General features: G+C 42.4%; 2 protein-coding genes across 3 annotated transcripts in view; one reads left to right on the forward strand and one right to left on the reverse strand.

The window, feature by feature from the left end:
• ACAA1 (acetyl-CoA acyltransferase 1) overlaps window positions 1–7,749 on the forward strand; it is a 33,335-nt gene extending 25,586 nt beyond the window's left edge. Inside the window, exons 7-12 of the mRNA XM_056519680.1 lie at window positions 1,067–1,147; window positions 2,293–2,483; window positions 4,695–4,874; window positions 5,653–5,708; window positions 6,855–7,000; window positions 7,109–7,749. Coding sequence (XP_056375655.1) covers window positions 1,067–1,147; window positions 2,293–2,483; window positions 4,695–4,874; window positions 5,653–5,708; window positions 6,855–7,000; window positions 7,109–7,184 — 730 coding nt within the window. The 3' untranslated portion in view covers window positions 7,185–7,749. The remainder of the gene's footprint in view (window positions 1–1,066; window positions 1,148–2,292; window positions 2,484–4,694; window positions 4,875–5,652; window positions 5,709–6,854; window positions 7,001–7,108) is intronic.
• Window positions 7,750–10,325: 2,576 nt separating this feature from the next.
• The window catches only part of DLEC1 (DLEC1 cilia and flagella associated protein), a 90,365-nt gene continuing 76,279 nt past the window's right edge, over window positions 10,326–24,411 (reverse strand). For both annotated transcript variants that reach the window (XM_056519682.1, XM_056519681.1), the window contains 5 exons: window positions 19,508–19,702; window positions 14,728–14,889; window positions 14,494–14,647; window positions 11,560–11,683; window positions 10,326–10,529 (listed from right to left, as the gene is read on the reverse strand). In XM_056519682.1, coding sequence (XP_056375657.1) covers window positions 10,406–10,529; window positions 11,560–11,683; window positions 14,494–14,647; window positions 14,728–14,889; window positions 19,508–19,702 — 759 coding nt within the window. In that variant the 3' untranslated portion in view covers window positions 10,326–10,405. The remainder of the gene's footprint in view (window positions 10,530–11,559; window positions 11,684–14,493; window positions 14,648–14,727; window positions 14,890–19,507; window positions 19,703–24,411) is intronic.

Raw genomic sequence — 24,411 nt, forward strand, 5'->3', positions numbered from 1 at the left:
TGGCGAATACAAGATTGCAGGGGGTCTCCAGCGGCGGGACCCCTGCGGTGAGACATCTTATCCCCTATCCTTTGGATAGGGGATAAGATGTCTCAGGGCCAGAGTACCCCTTTAATGGGAGTTGTGCAAATGGAGTAACTCCGGGAGTGCTGAATACTCATGGCTACGTCGTTTGTCCAACTCTCATTAAAGTCAATGGGAGTGGTGCAAATAGCATCACTTTCCTGCTTTGGCTACTTTTGGCTTCCCTAGCAGAGTCCCTCCTTCCTCTATAATACCCATATGTCTAATAAGTTAGATAGACAGGTATTTTTCATAAGAGAACCCATTTACCTGAGAGTGTGGTAATAAATTAGCCCTTTAAAATCAATGTAAGTGGCTGCACACATTAGTAAGTAGTTTGTTCCATCATCTTAAGTAGTCAGTCCTTTTAGAACATCTTTTCTTATCTTATAGGCTCAGTACTTATTTAAAGAGTACCTGTCATGATCTTGTTAAATTTTATAATCCTCCCAGCTCACTGCCCCCATCATGATAAACCACCCCCGCCTATATTTTTTATAATTTAAAATTTTTCTACCTTGATATTGCTCTGTATTTTCTGCTCAGTAAGATTCACAGACTGGGAAGGGGCGTTCCCCAGCAGGCATCATTTGAAGCCATACAGGGTAGAATTTCCTCCCTCACAGCCCAGAGGATTTCAGTGTGAAATGAGCTCTGATTGGCTATGGCTGCACACACACCCCTCAGCATTTCCTGATTTTGGACTTCTGCCAGGACAGCAGGAGTCCAAAGTCTTTGCAAGAGATGGGGCAAAATGTGCTCTGGACAAGTAGGGAGACACCTAGTGGCAGCTTTTTTAAACACAAATAAAACATAGAAAACTTCAATTTTTTTTTAAACAAAGTACATTAGCAAACATTTGTTTTAATGAGAGTGCCCATTTAAGGAGCTTTGCCTTGTTAGTTGTATAGCTATGTTTTAATAATGCAGTATAAATAAGTATACAGAGTTCACCGACATGACGGATCTCAGGCCTGATCTTTGCGGATTTAAATTTTTTCAGGATTACTTCAGAGAACGTGGCTGAGCGGTTTGGGGTCACGAGACAGAAACAAGACGCATTTTCTTTGGCATCTCAACAAAGGTAAATAAGGCTGGGAAGTTTCTTAGTGATTTAATAAAGGGATTACGTGATCTGTGTCTGCTCATATAGCCGGGAAATGATGCACATTGAACAGTAATAGTGTGCACGCTGGAAAGATTATATTTATGTTCCTCAAAATGACACAGAGTTTATCTGACTCCTCTAGAAGGAGATTATTGCAACATATCCTGAGCAGCCATTTTGCCAATAGAAAGAATTGCCTGTTGACTTCTCTGTCTCTCTTTTAAAGGGATAGTCCACAAATATTTAAAGGATGTGCTTTTTCCAAGAACTGTTCCACTCTTCTCCATGATATGTGACAGTATTGGCGCTGTGCTTTCTTCATCCACTGGATGTATTTCATGGTGTCACAGTTGCTACTGAAACCCTAACCAATCCTGAGAAGGATCATGGTTCTAGAGCCCCTTTAATGGCTTGTCTAGTCCATGTTAGTCATGCTGGATTCCTCCTCTTGTAGTCTTCTTTATTTCTGTTCCTATCTTCTCATCTTGCTCTTTCTACTCCATGAAGGTGTACAAGAATAAAGGGAGAGCTAATTTGTCACAATATTTCCTGATCCCGTTATTCCCCTTTAAAATGCAATTTATTTTTCTAAATCATAGTTTTTATTAACATTTTTCAAAGTTAACAAAAAGATCAATACAAAAAAGAAAATAGGGTGAATGCAGGAAAAAAACGTTGTGTATGCCATCAAATGCATTTGTCATAGGTCCTATATAAGTTGTATAGACCTTTTTGAAAACTTATTTAAAAAAGGACATAAGTATTCAGACCCTTTGCTTTGGCTCTGGGTGCTTTCCATTTCTCTTGATCCTGGACAGGTTTTGGAAAGACACAGTCCTGTCTATATAAGGTCTTACAGCTGACAATGCATGTCGGAGCAAAAACCAAGTCATGAGAAGGAAAGAACTGCCTGAACAGCTCAGAGACAGAATTGTGTGGAGACACAAAAAAAAAATTCAGCTGCCCTAAAAGTCCCCAAGAGCGCCATGGCCTCCATAATTCCTAATTGGAGGAAGGTTGGAGCAACCAGGACTCTTCCTGTCTTCAATATAATTCTTTGGATTATGCATGTGCTAGAAGAATAACATATAGTATATAACAGCACTTGTTTTATGTTCCAGGGCTGCAGCTGCTCAAAGATCTGGCAAATTCAAGGCTGAAATTGTTCCTGTGACCTCCACATTCACCGATGATCAGGGCAACACAACCACTATAACTGTAACTGAGGATGAGGGGATAAGAGCAAATACAACTATGGAGGGGCTTGCCAAGCTCAGACCAGCATTTAAGGATGACGGGACTACAACTGCTGGTGAGTGGGGCCTACCTACAGCGGGGCAAAAAAGTATTTAGTCAGCCACCTATTGTGCAAGTTCTCCCACTTAAAAAGATGAGAGGCCTTTAATTTTCATCATAGGTATACCTCAACTATGAGAGACATAATGAGAAAAAAAAATCCATAAAATCACATAGTCTGAATTTAAAAAAAATGTATTTGCAAATTATGGTAGAAAATAAGTATTTGGTCACCTACAAACAAGCAAGATTTCTGGCTCTCACAGACCTGTAACTTCTTCTTTAAGAGTCTCCTCTGTCCTCCACTCGTTACCTGTATTAATGGCACCTGTTTGAACTTGTTATCAGTATAAAAGACACCTGTACACAACCTCAAACAGTCACACTCCAAACTCCACCATGGCTGAGACCAAAGAGCTGTCGAAGGACACCAGAAACAAAATTGTAGACCTGCACCAGGCTGGGAACACTGAATCTGCAATAGGCAAGCAGCTTGGTGTGAAGAAATCAACTGTGGGAGCAATTATTAGAAAATGGAAGACATACAAGACTACTGATCATCTCCCTAGACCTGGGGCTCCATGCAAGATCTCACCCAGTGGTGTCAAAATGATCACAAGAATGGTGAGCAAAAATCCCAGAACCACACGGGGGGACTTAGTGAATGACCTGCAGAGAGCTGGGACCAAAGTAACAAAGGCTACCATCAGTAACACACTACGCCGCCAGGGACTCAAATCATGCAGTACCAGACATGTCCCCCTGCTTAAGCCAGTACATGTCCGGACCCGTCTGAAGTTTGCTAGAGAGCATTTGGATGATCCAGGAGAGGATTGGGAGAATGTCATATGGTCAGATGAAACCAAAGTAGAACTTTTTGGTAAAAACTCAAGTCGTCGTGTTTGGAGGAGAAAGGATGCTGAGTTGCATCCAAAGAACACCATAACTACTGTGAAGCATGGGGTGGAAACATCATGCTTTGGGGCTGTTTTACTGCTAAGGGACCAGGATGAATGATCCGTGGAAAGGAAAGAATGAATGGGGCCATATATCGTGAGATTTTGAGTGAAAACCGCCTTCCGTCAGCAATGCCATTTAAGATGAAACGTGGCTGTGTCTTTCGGCATGACAATGATCCCAAACACACCGCCCGGGCAATGAAGGAGTGGCTTTGTGAGAAGCATTTCAAGGTCCTGGAGTGTCCTAGCCAGTCTCCAGATCTCAACCCCATAGAGGGTAGGGAGTTGAAAGTCCGTGTTGCCCAGCAACAGCCCCAAAACATCACTGCTCTAGAGGAGATCTGCATGGAGGAATGGGACAAAATACTAGCAACAGTGTGTGAAAACCTTGTGAAGACTTACAGAAAACGTTTAACCTCTGTCATTGCCAACAAAGGGTATATAACAAAGTATTGAGATGAACTTTTGTTATTGACCAAATACTTATTTTCCACCATAAGCTGCAAATAAATTCTTTAAAAATCAGACAATGTGATTTTATGGATTTCTTTTCTCATTATGCCTCTCATAGTTGAGGTATATCTATCATGACAATTACAGGCCTCTCTCATCTTTTTAAGTAGGAGAACTTGTACAATTAATGGCTGACTAAATACTTTTCCCCCCACTGTATATCAAATCCCAACAACATATTCTGGATCTGCTTATTAGGACAATGGAAGCGTAAATAAGACAAGTCATCACTTTTCCCCTAGTGTGAATCCAGCACAGCCACTACACAATGTATGGAGCTTCCTGCACTGTTCTCTGTATATGCACGCGTTGTGGGTCTTATTTTTCGGTCTGGGTGTCAGACTGATAAGATGAGCGAAGTTACAGTGATTCGATTCCTCACGGACTTCTCGGCTCGGCAGTTGACTTTATCCTGAATAAATGAGTTCAGCTTTCAGGTGCTCCGGTGGGCTGGAGACTCTTTTCTAGGAATGTATCCACCTTTTCCAGCCCACCAGAGCACCTGAAAGCTGAACTAATTTATACAGGATAAAGTCAGCAAACGCCGAGCAGCGAAGTTCGTGACGAATCGAATTACTGTAAGTTCGCTCATCTCTATTCATAACCTATACTGAAGATAGGCCATAAAAAATAAAGAAATGTCCTGTTATTAAGCAGGGAACTGCAGGGAACTGTGCAGGGAATCTATATGGGTATTGTAGCCCCTTAACAATTTTCTCTTTTCAGACCCTAATTTTTTTCTTTTTTTCCCACAGGAAATTCCAGCCAAGTCAGTGATGGAGCTGCTGCTGTATTATTAGCCAAACGCTCAGCTGCTGTCCAGCTGGGTCTTCCCATAATGGGAGTATTAAAGTCCTTTGCAGTAGTTGGGGTTCCACCTGATGTTATGGGGATAGGACCTGCATATGCCATACCAGTGGCATTAGAGAAGGCAGGTAAGGTTTCACCAATTTTGTCTTACCATTAGTGATCCTGGCTGTCACCTTTTAGAACTACAAAAAAAAAAAAAGGAAATGTTGTGTGTTGGTCATATTAAAGGGGTTGCCTGGGGACAACTGGTTCTAATCAGGAAAAAAAAATCATAAGTTTATACATTCCCTTTAAAGTGCAGCTGTCATGAACTCTGGGCGCTATAACTTACACACAGCCTTTGTACTGTGTGCAGATGGTGTGTACAGTATTATTTTTACCTTATTTTTGCTGGCTTTCATCACCCCAAACAATGTTTTTGATCACAGCCGCACACAGTCAAATAGGCGTGGCGCGAGGTACACGATACCCCGCTGCCACCACGCCCACCCCGTGTCAGCCCTGGGACTGCTGTGTGATTGACATACAGGTCCCAGCGCATGCACCCCTCAGCTCATCTAGTGTGCTCACCACAGCGTGTTATCCAGGCAAGCGCTTGCTCCCCCAGTGAGCGCTCGCTCCTGCCACCGTCGGCCTCCTCAGTCTGCCTGTGTCAATCACACAGCGGTCCCAGCGCTGAAACATTGTGGCCGTGGCGGTGCTGGGGCATAGCATACCTCACTCCACACCTATCCGACTGTGTGTGGCTGTGATCAAAAGCATTTTTTGGGGGTGATGAAAGCTGCCAGAAATAAAGTAAAAACAATGCTGTACACACCATCTGCACATAGTACAAAGGCTGTGTGTAGGTTATAGCGCCCAGAGTTTATGACAGTTGCGCTTTAAACTTATTTTCCGTTCCAGGTCTTACCATTCATGATATAGATGTTTATGAAATTAATGAAGCCTTTGCAAGCCAGGTAAGCGATCTTCTCCCACTGTAATTTAGCGGGGTTGGGGTAAGGGCCCATCAGGAAGCAGGAAAACACCATTTTTAAACCCTGTGATCACTAGGCAAAAATTATTTATCGGCCTATTACACAGGGAGATTATCGGCCTGTTCAGCTGATGATCGCCCCATGTGATAGGGACAATGCCAAATTTCTTTTATTACCAATGTCATCTGAGGGTTAATTATTTGATGGTGTAGTCTCTCCTTAGATTGTCCTTCTTTAAAGAGGTACTTCGCCTCTAGACATCTTATCCCCTATCCAAAGGATAGGGGATAAGATGTCTGATCACAGGGTCCCGCTGCTGGGACCCCCGCAATCTCTGTGCAGCACCTGGCATTCGTTTAGAATGCTGGGAGCAGGTGATGGGGTCATGGTGTCACAGCCACACCCCTCAATACAAGTCTATGGGAGGGGGCACGGTGGCCACCATGCCCCTCCCATAAACTTACACTGAGGAGGCCTGGTGTCACGAGGGGGTGTGGCCGTTACGTCAAGACCCTGCCGCCTGCCCCAAGTGTTCAGAACAGCAGCGTACCCTTTAAAGGGGTACTCCGGTGGAAAACTTTATTTTTTATTTTTTTTTAATCAACTGGTGCCAGAAAGTTAAACAGATTTTTAAATTACTTCTATTAAAAAAAATCTTAATCCTTCCAGTACTTATTAGCTGCTGAATACTACAGAGGAAATTATTTTCTTTTTGGAACACAGAGCTCTCTGCTGACATCTCTGTCCATTTTAAGAACTGTCCAGAGTAGGAGACAATCCCCATAGCAAACATATGCGGTTCTGGACAGTTCCTAAAATGGACAGAGATGTCAGCAGAGAGCACTGTGCTCATGATGTCAGCAGAGAGCTCTGTGTTCCAAAAATTAAAAAAATTCCTCTGTAGTATTCAGCAGCTAATAAGTACTGGAAGGATTAAGATTTTTTTTTAATAGAAGTAATTTACAAATCTATTTAACTTTCTGGCACCATTTGATTAAAAAAATAATAAGTTTTCCACCAGAGTACCCCTTTAAGTTTACCTCTTTAAGAGGCCATATACCCGCACCCCACGTGTTTACATACTAACTCCCTTAGCGCTAAACTCTGTATGTGTGTTGTTTTACACAGGCTGTATATTGTGTGGAGAAATTAGGAATCCCATTGGAGAAAGTTAACCCCAATGGAGGAGCCATTGCACTTGGACATCCCTTGGGCTGTACAGGGACCCGCCAGACAGTCACTTTACTCAATGAGTTGAAGCGGAGGGGTAAACGGTAAGGGTTTTATTATATACTTTTATTTGTTTTCCTTTTGTGCAAGACCATGGTTATGCTTCATATTAGCCGATTCTTTACTCATTATACAAGTGCTTTGTTTTTCAGGGGTTATGGTGTTGTGTCCATGTGTATTGGAACAGGGATGGGGGCAGCTGCGGTGTTTGAATACCCTGGAAACTGAAAGCCTCCAATAATCCAAGTCTTGTCTGGCCAAAACAACTTGTCCTCCATACTTTTAATATGAATCCCGGTTCAGTTCTATGAATTCTTTCTTATAAGTAACACATATGCATTAATTTTGGGATCTTTCCTAAGAAAGCTGCTATCAATTTGAAAACTGCACCAACCTGCACATGTGGATTGAGCTGTACTGCGATCAGAACATGCGCATGCGGCCCGAATGGCACTGGATCTCAACTACTCCATATGAACTGAGCTCTAACGTCACTCTCATGTATAAAATAGTGATTATACCCAGAAGGGCTACATAGTCTGTATATTCCCTGTAAATGATATTTTGGCCATAATTCTAATTACTTGGTGCTATAGCACTTCAGTAGATCAGTCAGTACTTCCATGTGCGTATACATAGCTGGGGATTGTGGTTGTTGCTGCTGACAGGGATCTTTCTAATGGGTCTTAGTTGTCAAGTTTTATACTGATCTGAAAACCTAATTCGCCTAATTTACTGCACTTTTTAATGGTTGACTATTCTGCAAATGGTTAATAAACGTCATGCTTACTTGCTTGTTTTCATATCTCACATTAATTATGGAGAGTGATCACATTAGCTCCCTACAAAGAATGTGGACTCGGGACTTCTCTTTCTCAGATCCATTGGTGCTTCCAGTAGTCAGATATCCATCTATTCCCTAAGGGGGGTACTCCGCCCCTAGACATCTTATCCCCTATCCAAAGGATAGGTGATAAGATGTCTGATCGTGGGGGTCCCGCCACAGGGGACCCCTGTGATCTCTGCTGCGGCACCCCAGACATCCGGTGCATGGAGCGAACTTCGCTCCGTGCCGGATGACTGGCGATGTGGGGCGGAGGCTCGTGACACCAGTCATGCCCCCCTCAATGCAAGTCTATTGAGGGGCTGTGACATCACGAGCCTTCGGCGCTGCACCCGACACTCTAAACGAACGCCGGGTGCAGCAGGGAGATCGCGGGAGTCCCCAGCGGACCCCTCCAATCACACAATTTAAGATGTCTAGGGGTGGAGTACCCCTTTAATATTGAATGCTATACTAGGCTCCTCTGTGCATGTTCTGTGGCGAGCACTTCTGACAACAGTCTTCTATTTCCAGACTTCTACAGTTTTCAATGATGTGTGTTGTCTCCCCCTAGTGTCCACATGCAGTTAGAACATAGAATAAGTTATCTTTGTGATGCGCTGTGGCTCTTAAATACCCTGACAGCCTTAGCATGCTGGGAGTAATAGTTTCCTACAGTTGGTGAGCGCCAGGCTTGGTATCACTGCTCCGTGGCTACTACTGAATTTACCTGGTGCGATTGTTTGATTATTGTATCTACAAAGGATTCACAGGATGTGCAGAACCATAAGGGCTATAGACTAGTGTGTCCCAACCAGGGTGCTTCCAGCTGTTGCAAAACTACAACTCCCAGCATGCCCGGACAGCCAAAGGCTGTCCGGGTATGCTGGGAGTTGTAGTTTTGCAACAGCTGGAGGCACCCTGGTTGGGAAACATTGCTACAGACTAAAAAAAAACATACTACACCTCTTTCATTGTTTGCCTAATTTAAAGGGATATATACATTTTAGGGAAATACAAAAATATCTAATACTTACATACACAGGCTAGTTTCTGGTTCTTCTACTATAGCTCTCTGGACTGTGAAAGTGAAAAAAAAAAGGACTGGACAAGTGAAAAAGGGTGTTAAAACACTGCTCACCCCAAGCAAAGGGGGCGCCAAAAGCCTGAAGAATTTCACATTGATTCCAGCATTTAATTCTGCATTACTTCAGCTCCAAAACCATGTACCATTATGTTAAATGGGAATCTGCATGATATATTTTTGTGCCAAATTTTTGGGATTTTAACCCCTTAAGGACTCAAGGGGTAGTCCTGTGGTGAAAAACTCATACCCTATCCTAAGGATAGGGGATAAGTTTGAGATTGCGGGGGGTCCGACCGCTGGGCCCCCCCACGATCTCTCTGTACGGGGGCCAAGACCTGTTTTCTTTATTCTGTGGGTCAATATGATTACCGTAAAATGATACCCATGATTACGGTACATACTTTTCTATTATTATACAGCTTTAAAAAAATTGCAAACTTTTTAACCAAATGAGTGCATTTAAAATCCCTCTATTTTGCTGACCTATACATTTTTCATTTTTCCGTATAAGCGGCTATATGAGGGCTAATTTTTTGCGCCGTGATCTGTACTTTGTCTTGATACCACATTTGCGTATAATAAAACTTTTAATACATTTTTTAGCAATTTTATGTGGAATAAAATGTTATAAAAAAAATAGCAATTTTGGATATTTTTTACGTTCACACAGTTCACTGCACGGGATAATTAGCATTATATTTTAATAGTTCGGATATTTACGCACGCGGCGATACCAACTATGTTTATAAAAAAAATGTTTTACACTTTTTGGGGGTAAAATGGGAAAAAAATATGACAATTTACATTTTTATTGGGGGAGGGGATTTTTCAAATTTTTTTTACTTTTTACTTTTATGTTTACACTTTAAGAGTCCCTATAGGGGACTATTTATAGCAATCATTCGATTGCTAATACTGTTCAGTGCTATGCATAGGACATAGCACTGATCAGTATTATTGGTCATCTTCTGCTCTGGTCTGCTCGATCTCAGACCAGAGTAGAAGACCTGTGGAAGACAGCGGAGGCAGGTGAGGGGACCTCCGTCTGCCGTTCTGGACGACCGGATCCTCGCGGCAGCGCTGCGGGCGATCTGATCATCCATTTTAGTGACTGCAGCACTGCAGATGCCGTGATCTGTATTGATTACGGCATCTGAGGGGTTAATGGCGGACATCCGCTTGATCGCGGATGTCCGCCATTACCGGTGGGTCCCTGGCTGCTATCAGCCGCCGCACATGACCCAAGCATCGCTCCGATGCTCGCGGTCATGTATAGGACGTAAATGTATGTCCGGGTGTGTTAAGTGTAAATAAAAAAACAAAAGATCCTGTGGGAGCCGTATAATAGAATATGACCTTAATAGTGAGATGATACCCTGAGAAGGCCATGTAGGGTAGCGTCAGCTGAAAGAAAACCATTGAATGACTCGAATCAAATGTACAAAAAATTCTTTACTGCACAGGCTACAATATAAATTATAGGTTACCGTACATTGTATTTAAAAATACTGAAATTGTAGGTAGAAAGGTGTCTTCAGTTTATGCTTTGAGTAAAGCCTCATATTTCTCATCATAGGATCCTCTTCCTTTAATCAGTATTTTCAGGGGTTTTTCTCCCAGCATGCCGTGCACCGTCACTACTGTCTTATAGTCTTTGTTGGTCCTATGGAAGTAAATTTATAATAAATAGAGAAGTAATATCGGGTAAGTATCATCCAGCATATATATTTATAGAAAGGTAATCGATGACCCTGCACTTCCACATGATGTATACCTAAAGTTTAGTATATTTGAGCAAACGTATATAAGGATCCAATGTCAGTGCAATAAGGATTCTGTATACTAGATGTTAAATACAATTCTCATAGAATTAAATGGTTATCCAGGAATAGAAAAACTGCTCATTTCTTCCAAAAACAACACCACATCTATCCTCAGGTTCTGTGTGGTATTACAACTTTGCTCCATTCACTTAAAGAGTACCTGTCATCAAACCATATTGTCTAAACTAACTCAGATTATATTTCCTAACTACTCCGAACATCCCTCCTGCCCTTAAAAAGCCGAGCTTTAAAAAGCTGTGTAATATACCTTTCCCCTTGCTCACATTGTGTGAGCTCCTGGCAGGAGAAAGTGGGTGTTCCCCAGCAGGCGTGACATCCCTGAAGCCTGCGAGAGCTGTGCCTCTCCATACCCCGCATGCACTTCCTGTGTTTGGTCTCTTACCAGGCCGGGAGGAGACCAAACTAACTGTTTGACTTGTGGCAGGGAACAGAATAGAGCCACCTAATGGCCGTTTCTTCAATCACATTATAAACATATTAAGGTTGAGAATTTTAATAGCAAGTAAAAGTGTCTTATAATTACATAAGGAACAATATATTAAAAGTTTAGTTTGGTGATAGGTATTCTTAAAAAAAAACAGCCCCACACCTTTCCTCATGGTATTACAAGAAAAAAAGTTCTGCTTTTCTAACCCTTGATAACCTCTTTAAATGGTCTCGTGATGCCGCTCTTTATACTGAAGCCATTCAGGAGACCGGTTCATCAATATGAGTTTAGCTACATCAACCCCTTGGCAGGCAGCTGTGTTTTTGCCCTGGCCATACATTTCCTCTGTAATGTCTAGGGATGGAATACACCTTCCTTTACTGTGACTGACCACACGATCCGCCATAATTATGTCTCCTTACCTTGCTGTAAAGGTCACTGATAACATCTCCTTACTGGATGAAGTGTGACTGACATGCGCATCTAGAGTCCCACTGGTGGGGGAGACAGAAAATATATCCTGGTCACTGTGCCTGTCCCGTTTGTCTGGAAGTGAGAATAAAGGGCTTGTTATACCTTTCATTACAATACGGTTTAGGAGCTTTTACAAATGCTATTTAAAGGGGTACTCCGGTGGAAAACATTTTTTTTTTTTTTTTATCAACTGGTGCTAGAAAGTTAAACAGATTTGTAAAGTACTGCTATGAAAAAAATCTTTACCTTACAGTACATTTTAGCAGCTGTATGCTACAGAGGAAAGTCTTTTCTTTTTGAATTTATTTTTTGTCTTGTCCACAGTGCTCTCTGCTGACACCTGATGCCTGTATCAGGAATTGTCCAGAGCAGGAGAAATCCCCATTGCAAACCTATGCTGCTCTGGACAGTTCCTGACACGGACAGAGGCGTCAGCAGAGAGCACTGTGGACAAGACAAAAAAGAAATTTAAAAAGAAAAGAATTTCCTCTGTAGCATACAGCTGCTAATAAGTACTGGAAGGGTACTGTTTAACTTTGGCACCAGTTGATAAAAAAAAAAATAAATAAATAAAGTTTTCTACCCGAGTATCCCTTTAAGGTTAGAAACATACTTGTTTTAAAGGCTTCTCCACTGGCCAGCATGGAACTAAATGTTATGAATTCTGTTCTTGCACTGCGGGGGTCGGCCATGCCCCCTCAATGCAAGTCTATGGGAGGGGGCATGACAGTCGTCACACCCCATCCCATAGACTTGCATTGAGGGGGCGTGGCTGTGACATCATGGGGGCGTGGCCGACCCCCGCAGTGCGAAAACAGCGTTCAGAACATTTAGTTCCTAGCTGGCTAGTAGAGAACCCCTTTTAAATGGGGAATAAAACAAACTGGACAACAAATGTGTCATTTATCAGTAAATTCTTATTTATACTGATTATATTTCAGATGCAATATCCTAGAATGTTGCAGAATCTTGTTATATATTTTTTATTGGACTAACAGTAGTTGTAGAGACAAGCTTTTGGGAGTCAAAAGCATTTCTGAGCATATAAGCTGAAAACACGCAGGTTGGGTCATAAATTGTCCTGCTATAAGACTATAGACTACATAGATAAGGGAGGTGAAGAGAGAGAGCAGGAGTGGAAATTCAGTACAGGCTATAGGAAGTTTTAAAGGGTTACTCCACTCCTAGACATCTTATCCCCTATCCAACTCAGTACAGCACCTGGCGTTCATTTAGAATGCTGAGTGCGGGCAGCGGGGGTTGTGATGTGATGGCCATGCCCCCTCGTGATGTCATGCCACGCCCCTCAATGCAAGTCTATGGTAGGGGGCGTGGCGGCCGTCACGCCCCCTACCATAGACTTGCATTTAGGGGGCGTGACTGTGACATCACGACCTCCGCTGCCTGCTCCAAGGGTTTGGAACAAAATGTTCAGAACACTAGGGCAGCGGAGTACCCCCTTTTAGGGAACCAAGCAGTAGATTTTACCATATATAATGCTTGGCAACACTTTGTATATGGTAAAATCTTTATCCTCACCATCCCCGTAGGACGATTTGCCCCAAGGGATGGTGAGAATATGAATGCTCTGTCTGTTTAGGGAGCAGAGCAATGACGCAGGCCATCAATCAAGCCGAGGGGTCGTCACCACGGCGGGAGCAACAGGACCTGGTAAGTATAACTTCCTGCCCAGGGTACTACTTATGGGCTGACCAAAGAGACTTTATAACTTCATATCCACACCATCCCTGTGGGAAAAAACATTACCTGAGGACAGTGTTTGCATTTCTCGTATAGTGTTTGTAGAGGCATGTCTCTGTCATCAGTGTTGGAGCAGATCCGATGGTGGCTCGGCTGTATGTCATGCCATTCTTAGTGTGTGAAGGATGGAAACTGTATTTGTGTAGATAGCGGGATGGATCTCTGGGTTTTCTATATACAGATGTCCATAGGATATCCTTGTTTATTGTTATAGTAGTGGCCAGGAAGATCCATTTTGAACTTGATAGATCATATAAATGTGTCAACTGCATTATGGAACTTTGAGTTTTTCTAATGGCTTTAGTTTAAAAACTCTCTTAGGGTAGGGTCACACACAGCGCATCAGCATATTATACACCGCAAGAAATCTGCCGGGTCACGGGAAATAAGTAGAGGGCTTTCCCTGCCACAGCCCTGTGTGTTTAGTGAGGTTCAGAGGTGGGCCAAGCGTACCAGTGTAAGGGTGCGTTCCCACATGGCGTATACCCTATGTGTGCAGTGAGTTTTGGAGGTGGAGCCGCACGTCACAGTCACGCCGGCACACGGTCCCGCCTCTAAAACTCACTACACACATAGTGCTGCCGCCGGAAAGCCCTGTGTGTATAGTGAGCAAGGAATACGCAGCGTATTTCCCGCTGCTGTAAATTTTGCGCACCGTGAAATACGCTGCATATACGCCATGTGGGAACGCACCCTTACTGTGATGTGCGGCCCGCCTCCAAACCTTATTGCACACACAGGGCTGAGGCAGGGACAGCCCTCTGCTTATTTCCCACTGCCCGGGGGATTTCTTGCAGTATAAAATACACTGCGTATGCATTGTGTGTGATCCTACCCTTAAGGTAGGGTCACACTTCCGTATTTTGCTGTGTATTTTCTGCAGCTGATTATGCTACCCATTAAATTCAATGGGAAGGAAAATACGCAGCAGCAAAATACAGCACGTGTGACCCTACCCTTAGGCTACATTCACATGTGCTTATTTTGCAGCGTATTTTCTGCAGTTGTTGTGCTACCCATTGACTTCAGGAGGCAGCAAACTATGTAGGTGTGAACATACTCTGAACTTTTTTTTTCTTCTTACAACTCCAGCCCTCTATAGTAACTTTTACAATATTTACCCAGTAAAGCCATCCAATAACTTTTAGATCCACTTCTGTTCATCAGAAAAACTTCTTGTGTCCTCGCCTGCCCCACGAAGCATGTGCCGAAGTCCACAGTATCACAGGAGAGCTGTAACACTGGCACGGTTAGATACGCACTCAATGGGACTTGCTGTGGAGATAAAATTATGGTGTGACAGGAGAATGATAAGTGACCTGTGATATCATGAAAACAGTCAATAGAAAAGTCACCTGACAGCTGTTATTGCTGTACTCAATGAGGAGTTGCTGGGTAAAGTGCAGCTTCTTCTCGCCATTCTCTGACTGAAGGATCTTAACACCAGGAAGCATCTGATCATCCGGCAGATTCTGGTAAGTTAGCAGTTCCAGGGTTGTGCAGAATGACACTTTGACCTATGCAGCGAGAGCATTCCTAATATTAGTAAGGAGGATCTGTCCACGATCAGGAAAATGCCACAACACGTGTAATTCTCTACCAGATATCCTGGGATAAGTGGCACAAGATGAGCAACTATTACAACAAAAATGGTTTCATGCTATTCTACTCGTGTTTTATTCAAAGTTCATCTTCTGCCACTCGTCTCCATCCAGAAAGGTAAGGAAGAATACATCGGTAGATAACTGAATGAAGCAAGATATTTCAGCATATGCGCCCGGCCTGGACTTGGACACATCCACGAAATATGCAAAAGGAAGAGAATGTCCAGCGCTGACTCGTGAAAGAAGGAACTTCTTTATTAGAACATAGTAGTTGCCATGGGAAACAACAAGGATTCAAGTAACGTGACGCGTTTCGGCCCATGGCATCTACTATGTTCTTATAAAGCCCGTAGGGGCCGAAACGCGTCACGTTACTTGAATCCTTGTTGTTTCCCATGGCAACTACTATGTTCTAATAAAGCCCGTAGGGGCCGAAACGCGTCACGTTACTTGAATCCTTGTTGTTTCCCATGGCAACTACTATGTTCTAATAAAGCCCGTAGGGGCCGAAATGCGTCACGTTACTTGAATCCTTGTGGTTTCCCATGGCAACTACTATGTTCTAATAAAGCCCGTAGGGGCCGAAACGCGTCACGTTACTTGAATCCTTGTTGTCTCCCATGGCAACTACTATGTTCTAATAAAGCCCGTAGGGGCCGAAACGCGTCACGTTACTTGAATCCTTGTTGTTTCCCATGGCAACTACTATGTTCTAATAAAGCCCGTAGGGGCCGAAATGCGTCACGTTACTTGAATCCTTGTTGTTTCCCATGGCAACTACTATGTTCTAATAAAGCCCGTAGGGGCCGAAACGCGTCACGTTACTTGAATCCTTGTTGTTTCCCATGGCAACTACTATGTTCTAATAAAGCCCGTAGGGGCCGAAACGCGTCACGTTACTTGAATCCTTGTTGTCTCCCATGGCAACTACTATGTTCTAATAAAGCCCGTAGGGGCCGAAACGCGTCACGTTACTTGAATCCTTGTTGTTTCCCATGGCAACTACTATGTTCTAATAAAGCCCGTAGGGGCCGAAACGCGTCACGTTACTTGAATCCTTGTTGTTTCCCATGGCAACTACTATGTTCTAATAAAGCCCGTAGGGGCCGAAACGCGTCACGTTACTTGAATCCTTGTTGTCTCCCATGGCAACTACTATGTTCTAATAAAGCCCGTAGGGGCCGAAACGCGTCACGTTACTTGAATCCTTGTTGTTTCCCATGGCAACTTCTATGTTCTAATAAAGCCCGTAGGGGCCGAAACGCGTCACGTTACTTGAATCCTTGTTGTTTCCCATGGCAACTACTATGTTCTAATAAAGCCCGTAGGGGCCGAAACGTGTCACGTTACTTGAATCCTTGTTGTTTCCCATGGCAACTACTATGTTCTAATAAAGCCCGTGGGGCCGAAACACGTCACGTTACTTGAGTCCTTGTTTCCCATGGCAACTACTATGTTCTAATAAAGCCCGTAGGGGCCGAAACGCATCACGTTACTTGAATCCTTGTTGTTTCCCATGGCAACTACTATGTTCTAATAAAGAAGTCCCTTCTTTTACGAGTCAGCGCTGGACATTCTCTTCCTTTTGCATCGGTATATAACGTATATACAATTGTGGGATAGGAGTAAAGAAAGTATGTTTTATACTATTTTACTGCAGTCTTTCAGGTATACCCCAAATAAACATTGCTAAAACTTTGGAGCTTACACATTTTGAAAATTAAATCTAAATGTGTGTAAATAGCAGCTGTATGAACTTGAGGATGAAGAAGAGGGGATCTCATGCATTAAAACATTTTATCAAAAAGTGTCCATGTCTGTACTATTCAAGACCTGCTCTGAAACGACAGGATCTGATTGGTTACTGTGCAAACACTGACACTTTTCCTTAGAATAACTGAGTATGGATACGACCCACTGCGTTCAACCTGCCACAGTCTGTAATGTCTCAGCTGTCACTAAACGGTAAATCTTATAAGAAAAGTTGTATTATATCTGTTCAATCTAAATAAAACTTATAGCAGTATTCCCATCTTATTGATTGATCACATGTCCCTAGGATATTCTATTCCTTTATGATTGGTGGGGTCAAAGTTCTAGTACCTGCCCCAATCCTTAGAACAGTGTTTCTCAAGCGCAGTCCTCAAGTACCCCCAACAGGTCATGTTTTTTGGATTTCCTTAGTCTTTCACAGGTGTCCGACAGGTTAGTGCAGGTGAGCAGCAGCAGTGACATCACTAAGCTCCGCCCATGCCCCAAGCCGCTGCTGTTCTCTGCTGGGTCCTGCTGCTAGAGAACAGCAGCGGTGACCTCACTAAGCTCTGCCTGTGCCCCAAGCCGGGCCCAGAGCTGAAGTTAACGGACAAGATTACTGGAGATCCCCTGCACGGAACGGGACAAGGTGAGTACCGTTGTCATTAGTGTCACCTGCACTACCTGTCTGTACCGACAGGTTAATGCAGGTAACACTGGTGACAGATTTCCTTTAACTATCCACAGGATAGAGAATAAGTGTCTGAAGGATGTCCTGCACAGCGCCCCGATGTTTAAAGATTTGTTTTCATAACACCATCTCTCCTCGAGCACTGAGCGGCAGTGGTCGACACACCTCCTCCATGCATTGTCTATAGGAGAACGCTGCAGTCATGTATCTCTGGCTCTATGGAGGGGGCGTGTAGACCTCATGGTCGCTTCATGCATGAGAAGAGCTGGGGCGGGGTTCCCAGTGGTCAGATCCCCCATGATCAGACACTTATCCCGTGGATAGGTGGTTAAAAAGTTAAATTCTGGAGTTCCCCTTTAGGTGTACAGCATCAAATCTGCATCAGATTTCATAAGTGTGAATGTACATGAAGGATTACTGCAGCAGCTTTTACTAACTGCCATATAATGGATGAAATCTAGGCCTAAATCATGCAAATTTTTGGCAGATTTCCAGACTGGTTCACCTGTGTATTCTTCATGCTGTAATGGAACGTAACCTTAGCTAAGTCTTTGCAAAAATACTTTAGAATCCATCTAACCCAAGAATGGGTAGAAGAATCTCTACATAAACACCAGACGATAACTTGAGAACTTCAAGTATATGTTTCATCACAAATGCTGCTAACCCTCATCCCGATAGAGCTACGTCATCCTGGCTGTGCTCGATAGAAGAAATGTTAGGGGGCCCTGAGGCTGGGTTCACACCACGTTTTTGCAATACAGTTCCCGTATCAGGTTTTTGATTAAAAAAACGGATTCCTCAAAAACTGGACTAAACTATCAAAACCTGTGTACACGTTTTAATCCGTATACGGTTTGAAAAATGATGTCTGGTTGCATCCGTTTTTTAAGAAAAAAAAACCTATACGTTTTTAACTTTTCATTGCATTATGAATAGTTTTATTTGTTTGATTGAAATTCCGAGAAAAAAAACTGTGCAAAGTCAAAAACCATATGGTGAAAACAGGATGGAACCGTATGCACATACGGTTCTGTATGGTTCCCATTGACTCCCATGTTTAAAAATAAAACGTATACATTTCAATATGGTTTTTCACCCGGACAAAAAAAAAAAAAAAAAAACTGTGGTAGGCTATGGTTTTGGGTAGGGGAAAAAAGACTGACAAAACCATACAGGATGCAAAACGGATGACACCGGATGCATCTTTTGGCATATGGTTTACAATGGAGAGTCAATGCATACGGATTTCAATACGGTTCCATACGGTTTTCAAATTGAAAACTTATACGGGAACTGTATTGCAAAAACGTGGTGTGAACCCAGCCTAATACACAGGGAGATTAGCAGCTGAACAGGCCTACATCGCCCCCTTGTAATAGGGCCAAAGATCAGCCAGCAAACAAGCTAAGTCGTTGGCTAATTTAGCCATTTTTTACAATTCCAATTCCCTTCAGGGCATAAAGCCCTTCGAGGACTAAGACCCTAAAACTAGGGTTACCCCTAAAATTTCACTTTTATTTCATTATTTTAAAATTCCACAAAAATGTAGTGCTCAAAATAATAAAAAAATTGTGTATTAAAAACACAATCCGGAATAGGATAATGTTCAAAGAACCTATAGCTTACTAGAAATTTTTTACATTGGTTTTTATTCAGTATTTCTATTATTGAGGTTATTTATTTATTCCCTCTGATATAACCAATGTATATTTCTTATTTTCCTTTCCAGATTGCAATTGGTTAAAATACAATCCCTAGCATCTACCCGACGTTTCACCGATATAAACCGGCTTTATCAAGGTATAGGATACTAAGTATTAATAGATACCTATTAGTATCCTATACCTTGATAAAGCATATCGGCGAAACGTCGGGAGGATGCTGATTTTGACCCACTAAAAAAACATCATCCATCTGCTGCACATCTTCCCGTGTAATATGGGATGTGCAACCAAGGGCTACGAGCCGCAAATGGCTGTACGGATAATCTAGAGATCATTTGCGCAACTCAGTCACACGGCCGATCCAGCCTGTTTACGGACAGCCTTGGGCTGTCTCGTACAGCCCTAACAGATTCTCTCGTACCAATGTGTTCTGTTGTGGATGTAGCACCATCTGTGCTGCCCGCTCCTCCCGATCGCTGTGGGAAGTTTTGATGCTTTTATTAGGGTCAACAGCGGCAACTGCAAAGGGTTTGGAGAGCAGCAAGCGGAAATACAACGGCGTCTCGGTGCAATTGATCAGCTTTAGGTTTCGCGTTGTCATGAATTCAGTCAAAATCTGCATTAGAAAATGGTCACAATATTAAATACACAAAGATTTCATCCTTTCAGGCTTTAAACGTTGTTTTTATGCACACAGCCTCAGTGATGTAAAACAATAAAAAGTGTGTAAAGGCCAATACATGAGAATAATATACAGTTATATGGCTGGAAAAAAGACAAGCCCAACGTATACTCCTACAGTGTTTATCTAGATCAGTGGTCTCCAAATTATAGACCTAGAGTTGTTGCAAAACTACAACTCCCAGCATGCCCGGACAGCCAACGGCTGTCCGGGCATGCTGGGAGTTGTAGTTATGCAACATCTGGAGGTCCACTGTTACATTGTTCACTTGTGACTACATCCGGATCTGTTTCACCACCATATACATATTATTCTACTGAAGTCTCTGACAGTGCCAAAATGTGATGCAAACGGAATTTTATTGACAGACTTTAGATTCACATATTGGGGTTTATTTACTAACGTGATCCCGATTCTTTTGTCGGGTTTTGTGCCCAAATTGTGTCGCACGTCCCTTGCAGCACAATTTGCGACCAAAGAAAAACCAAAACCCTCCATTTTACAAGAAAAACCTGAAAAGGGGGCATGGCCATGGGATACAGTGGTCGTGGTCCCAACAAAAGGGGCATGGTCCCAACATATTTCCATATGGTTTCAACAGAAAATGTGGTGGATTTGAGCTGAGGAAAACCCTACAGATCAGAGCAGGTGTAAAAAAAGCAAAACGTATGGAAAAGTGCAAAATGTAGGGAAACCTTAGTAAATACCTTGGGAAAATACCTGTCGGAAATCAAAACCCACAAAGAAAACTACACAACATTCTTAGTAAAAAAAAAACATTGTCTCCATCATGATGTTGCTTAGTAGTCATCCTAGAGAAGGTGAAGTAATAAAACTTGGCCCTAAGAATGTTTTAGGGCCCCCATACACATTATAGAATACTAGATCAACTAACTTAAAGGAATACTCGGGTGGAAAAACTATTTTTTCTTTCAAATCAACTAGTGGCAGAAAGTTAAACAGATTTGTAAATTACTTCTATTAAAAAAATCTTAATCCGTCCAGTACTTATCAGCTGCTTTATACTCCAGAGGGAGTTGAGTTGTTCTTGTCTGTCTGACCACAGCGCTCTCTGCTGACACCTCTGTCCATGTCAGGAACTGTCCTGTGCAGGAAAGGTTTGCCATAGGGATTTGATTCTACTTTGGAGAGTTCCTGACATGGACAGAGGTGTCAGCAGAGAGCACTGTGGTCAGACTGGAAAGGAACAACTCACCTTTCTCTGGAGTATACAGCAGCTGATAAGTACTGGAAGGATTAAGAAGAAGTAATTTACAAATCATGTAAAAGAAAATGGCAGCAGCACACTTGGTCAGCAAAATGGAGGCTCTTAGCGCACTTTTTGATCAAAACGTGTGTCCCCCCATCCACCACGTGGAGGTGGCCTCATATCGGATGGGACCCTAACACTCACTCACCTCTGCTGGGCATGCAGCCTATGACTGGTTGACATGTTGGATCCACGATCAATCCAAACCACCTCCCATCCGATATGAGGCCACCTCCGCGTGGTGGATGGGGGGACACGTTTTGATCAAAAAGTGCACTAAGAGCCTCCATTTTGTTGCCCAAGTGTGCTGCTGCCATTTTCTTTTTTTTTTTTTTACATGTTTTGTACTTGCCACAGCAGCGTGCACCCATGTATTGGGTATAAGTGCTGGCTACTTTTTTTTTGTTTTTTGTTTTTGCTGTGCAATTTGGGGGGGGGGGGGGGGGGGGGGGTGGCTCCCTCTGTAGCCGTGCATCCCCTCCCCTATTTCACAGGAGGTGGTTTGGATTGATAGTGGATCCAACATGTCACCCAGCCTGAGGCTGTATGCCCAGCAGAGTTGAGTGAGTGTTAGGGTCCCATCCGATATGATTAAGCGGATCCCTCCAGGGAACAAACCAGGATAGAGGCAGCGCACAGGACTTCAAAGGTAAAATGGTTTATTTACCCGGCATGCAATGCGTTTCGCTGGATAACCAGCTTCATCAGGCATGTTGAGGGTGGAGATACATAGGGTGTTTATACACAACAGTTAACCCGCACATTGCTGGAATAAAAGCAATAGGCAGGAGCCCATAAAACACACATATAAAAGATAGTAAAATACAAAAAAATATATATATAAAAATAAATAAATAACAAAATTATATATATCTCACATACCCAACTAGAAAAATTGGATATGTATATACATGAAATATAAAATATGTCAATAAATTTGTAATATATTTATAATATGATATGGTAATAGAAGGCAAGTCAAGTCACACAGCGTTCTCAATCATCTCATTTAAACCACCAGGGAAAAGGGAACCAAGTGAAAAAATCCAGTATGATTCTCTATTAATTAGCCTTTGAAAACGATTTTTTATAGTGGATGGTATGACTTCAATGATTTTTAATTTAAGACAGTCAAAATTCCCGGAGTGTATTTGACATATGTGTCGTGAGACACTGTGTAGCATGAATTGTCTTCCCACATTAGAACGATGTTTATTCATGCGGGACCGCACTGTCTGAACAGTGCGGCCCACATACTGCAAACCGCAAATACAGGATAAAAGGTAAACCGCATAGCTGCTTTCGCAATCATGTGTTCCCTTAATCCGAAATACATTTTTCGAAATATTACAAACAAAATTGTCACCTTTTTCTATCATGATGCAGCATTTACATCTCATTTTACCACAGGGAGTAGTGCCATTATCCTGTCCTACACGATTAGATAAAACAAAACGATTATTCTTAAGACCATCACTGGGGGCCACCAAATTACGCAGATTTTGTGATCTGCGGAATGTGACACCTGGGTGGTCGGGTAATATATCTTTAAGTATCGGATCACCTTTTAATATATACCAATATTTATTGAATATTGTTTTTATCTTGGGTGCTGCGCAATTAACCCCTTAAGGACCGGGGGTTTTTCCGTTTTTGCATTTTCGTTTTTTGCTCCTTGCCTTTAAAAAATCATAACTCTTTCAATTTTGCACCTAAAAATCCATATGATGGCTTATTTTTTGCACCACCAATTCTACTTTGTAATGACGTCAGTCATTGTGCCCAAAAATCTACGGTGAAACGGGAAAAAAAATCATTGTGAGACAAAATTGAAAAAAAAAACGCCATTTTGTAACTTTTGGGGGCTTCCGTTTCTACGTAGTACATTTTTCGGTAAAAATGACACCTTACCTTTATTCTGTAGGTCCATATGATTAAAATGATACCCTACTTATACAGGTTTGAATTTGTCGCACTTCTGGAAAAAATCATAACTTCATGCAGAAAAATTTATACGTTTAAAATTGTCATCTTCTGACCCCTATAACTTTTTTATTTTTCCGTGTATGGGGCGGTATGAGGGCTCATTTTTTGCGCCGTGATCTGAAGTTTTTAACGGTACCATTTTTGCATTGATAGGACTTATTGATCGCTTTTTATTCATTTTTTCATGATATAAAAAGTGACCAAAAATGCACTATTTTGGACTTTGGAATTTTTTTGCGCGCACGCCATTGACCGTGCGGTTTAATTAACGATATATTTTTATAATTCGGACATTTCCGCACGCGGCGATACCATTTATGTTTATTTTTATTTTTATTTACACTGTGTTTTTTCTTTTATGGGAAAAGGGGGGTGATTCAAACTTTTAATAGGGAAGGGGTTAAATGATGTTTGTTCACTTTTTTTTGCACTTTTTTTTTTGCAGTGTTATAGGTCCCATAGGGACCTATAACACTGCACACACTGATCTTTTACATTGATCACTGGTTTCTCATAAGAAACCAGTGATCGATGATTCTGCCGCATGACTGCTCATGCCTGGATCTCAGGCACTGAGCAGTCATTCGGCGATCGGACAGCGAGGAGACAGGTAGGGACCCTCCCGCTGTCCTGTCAGCTGTTCGGGATGCCGCGATTTCACCGCGGCTATCCCGAACAGCCCACTGAGCTAGCCGGCATGCTTTCGGTTTCACTTTAGACGCGGCGTTCAACTTTGAACGCCGCGTCTAAAGGGTTAATAGCGCGCGGCACAGCGATCAATGCCGCGCGCTATTAGCCACGGGTCCCGGCCGTTGTTAGAGGCCGGGCCCGAACCGCTATGACGCGGGGCCACGCCGTGGCCCCGCGTTATAGATCGGGAGTGGACACATGACGTTCCAGTACGTCATGTGTCCTTAAGGGGTTAAAATTGGTAACGAAATTGTAACTATAATTCTTCTTGGATTTTTTACTATTTTTACAATCAATTTGACATTTATCGATTGTGAGATTTATAATTTCTTTCTTAATATCATTCGCATTAGTTTTATCAATTATCAAATCCTCTTGTCATTGTCCCTTAGTCTGATTAAAAGCTTTATTTAGAATCGATTTTGGATAGTTTTTCTCTCTAAAGCGATTCTGTAAGATACGTGATTGTTCCAAAAAGTCAGAATTAGATGTACAATTTTTTCTGATACGCAAATATTGCCCATAGGGCACATTACGGATCCACTGGGGATAATGGGAACTATTGAAATCCAATAGACTATTTATGTCCACTGGTTTAAAAAATGTTTTTGTTTTTATACGGCCATCCGAATCCTTTCTGAGTTGAAGATCAAGAAAGTCAATAGAGGAAGAAGAGCAGTGAATGGTAAATTTTAGA

The sequence above is a fragment of the Hyla sarda genome, chromosome 5 (assembly GCF_029499605.1).
Source record: "Hyla sarda isolate aHylSar1 chromosome 5, aHylSar1.hap1, whole genome shotgun sequence".
Classification (NCBI taxonomy): domain Eukaryota; kingdom Metazoa; phylum Chordata; class Amphibia; order Anura; family Hylidae; genus Hyla; species Hyla sarda.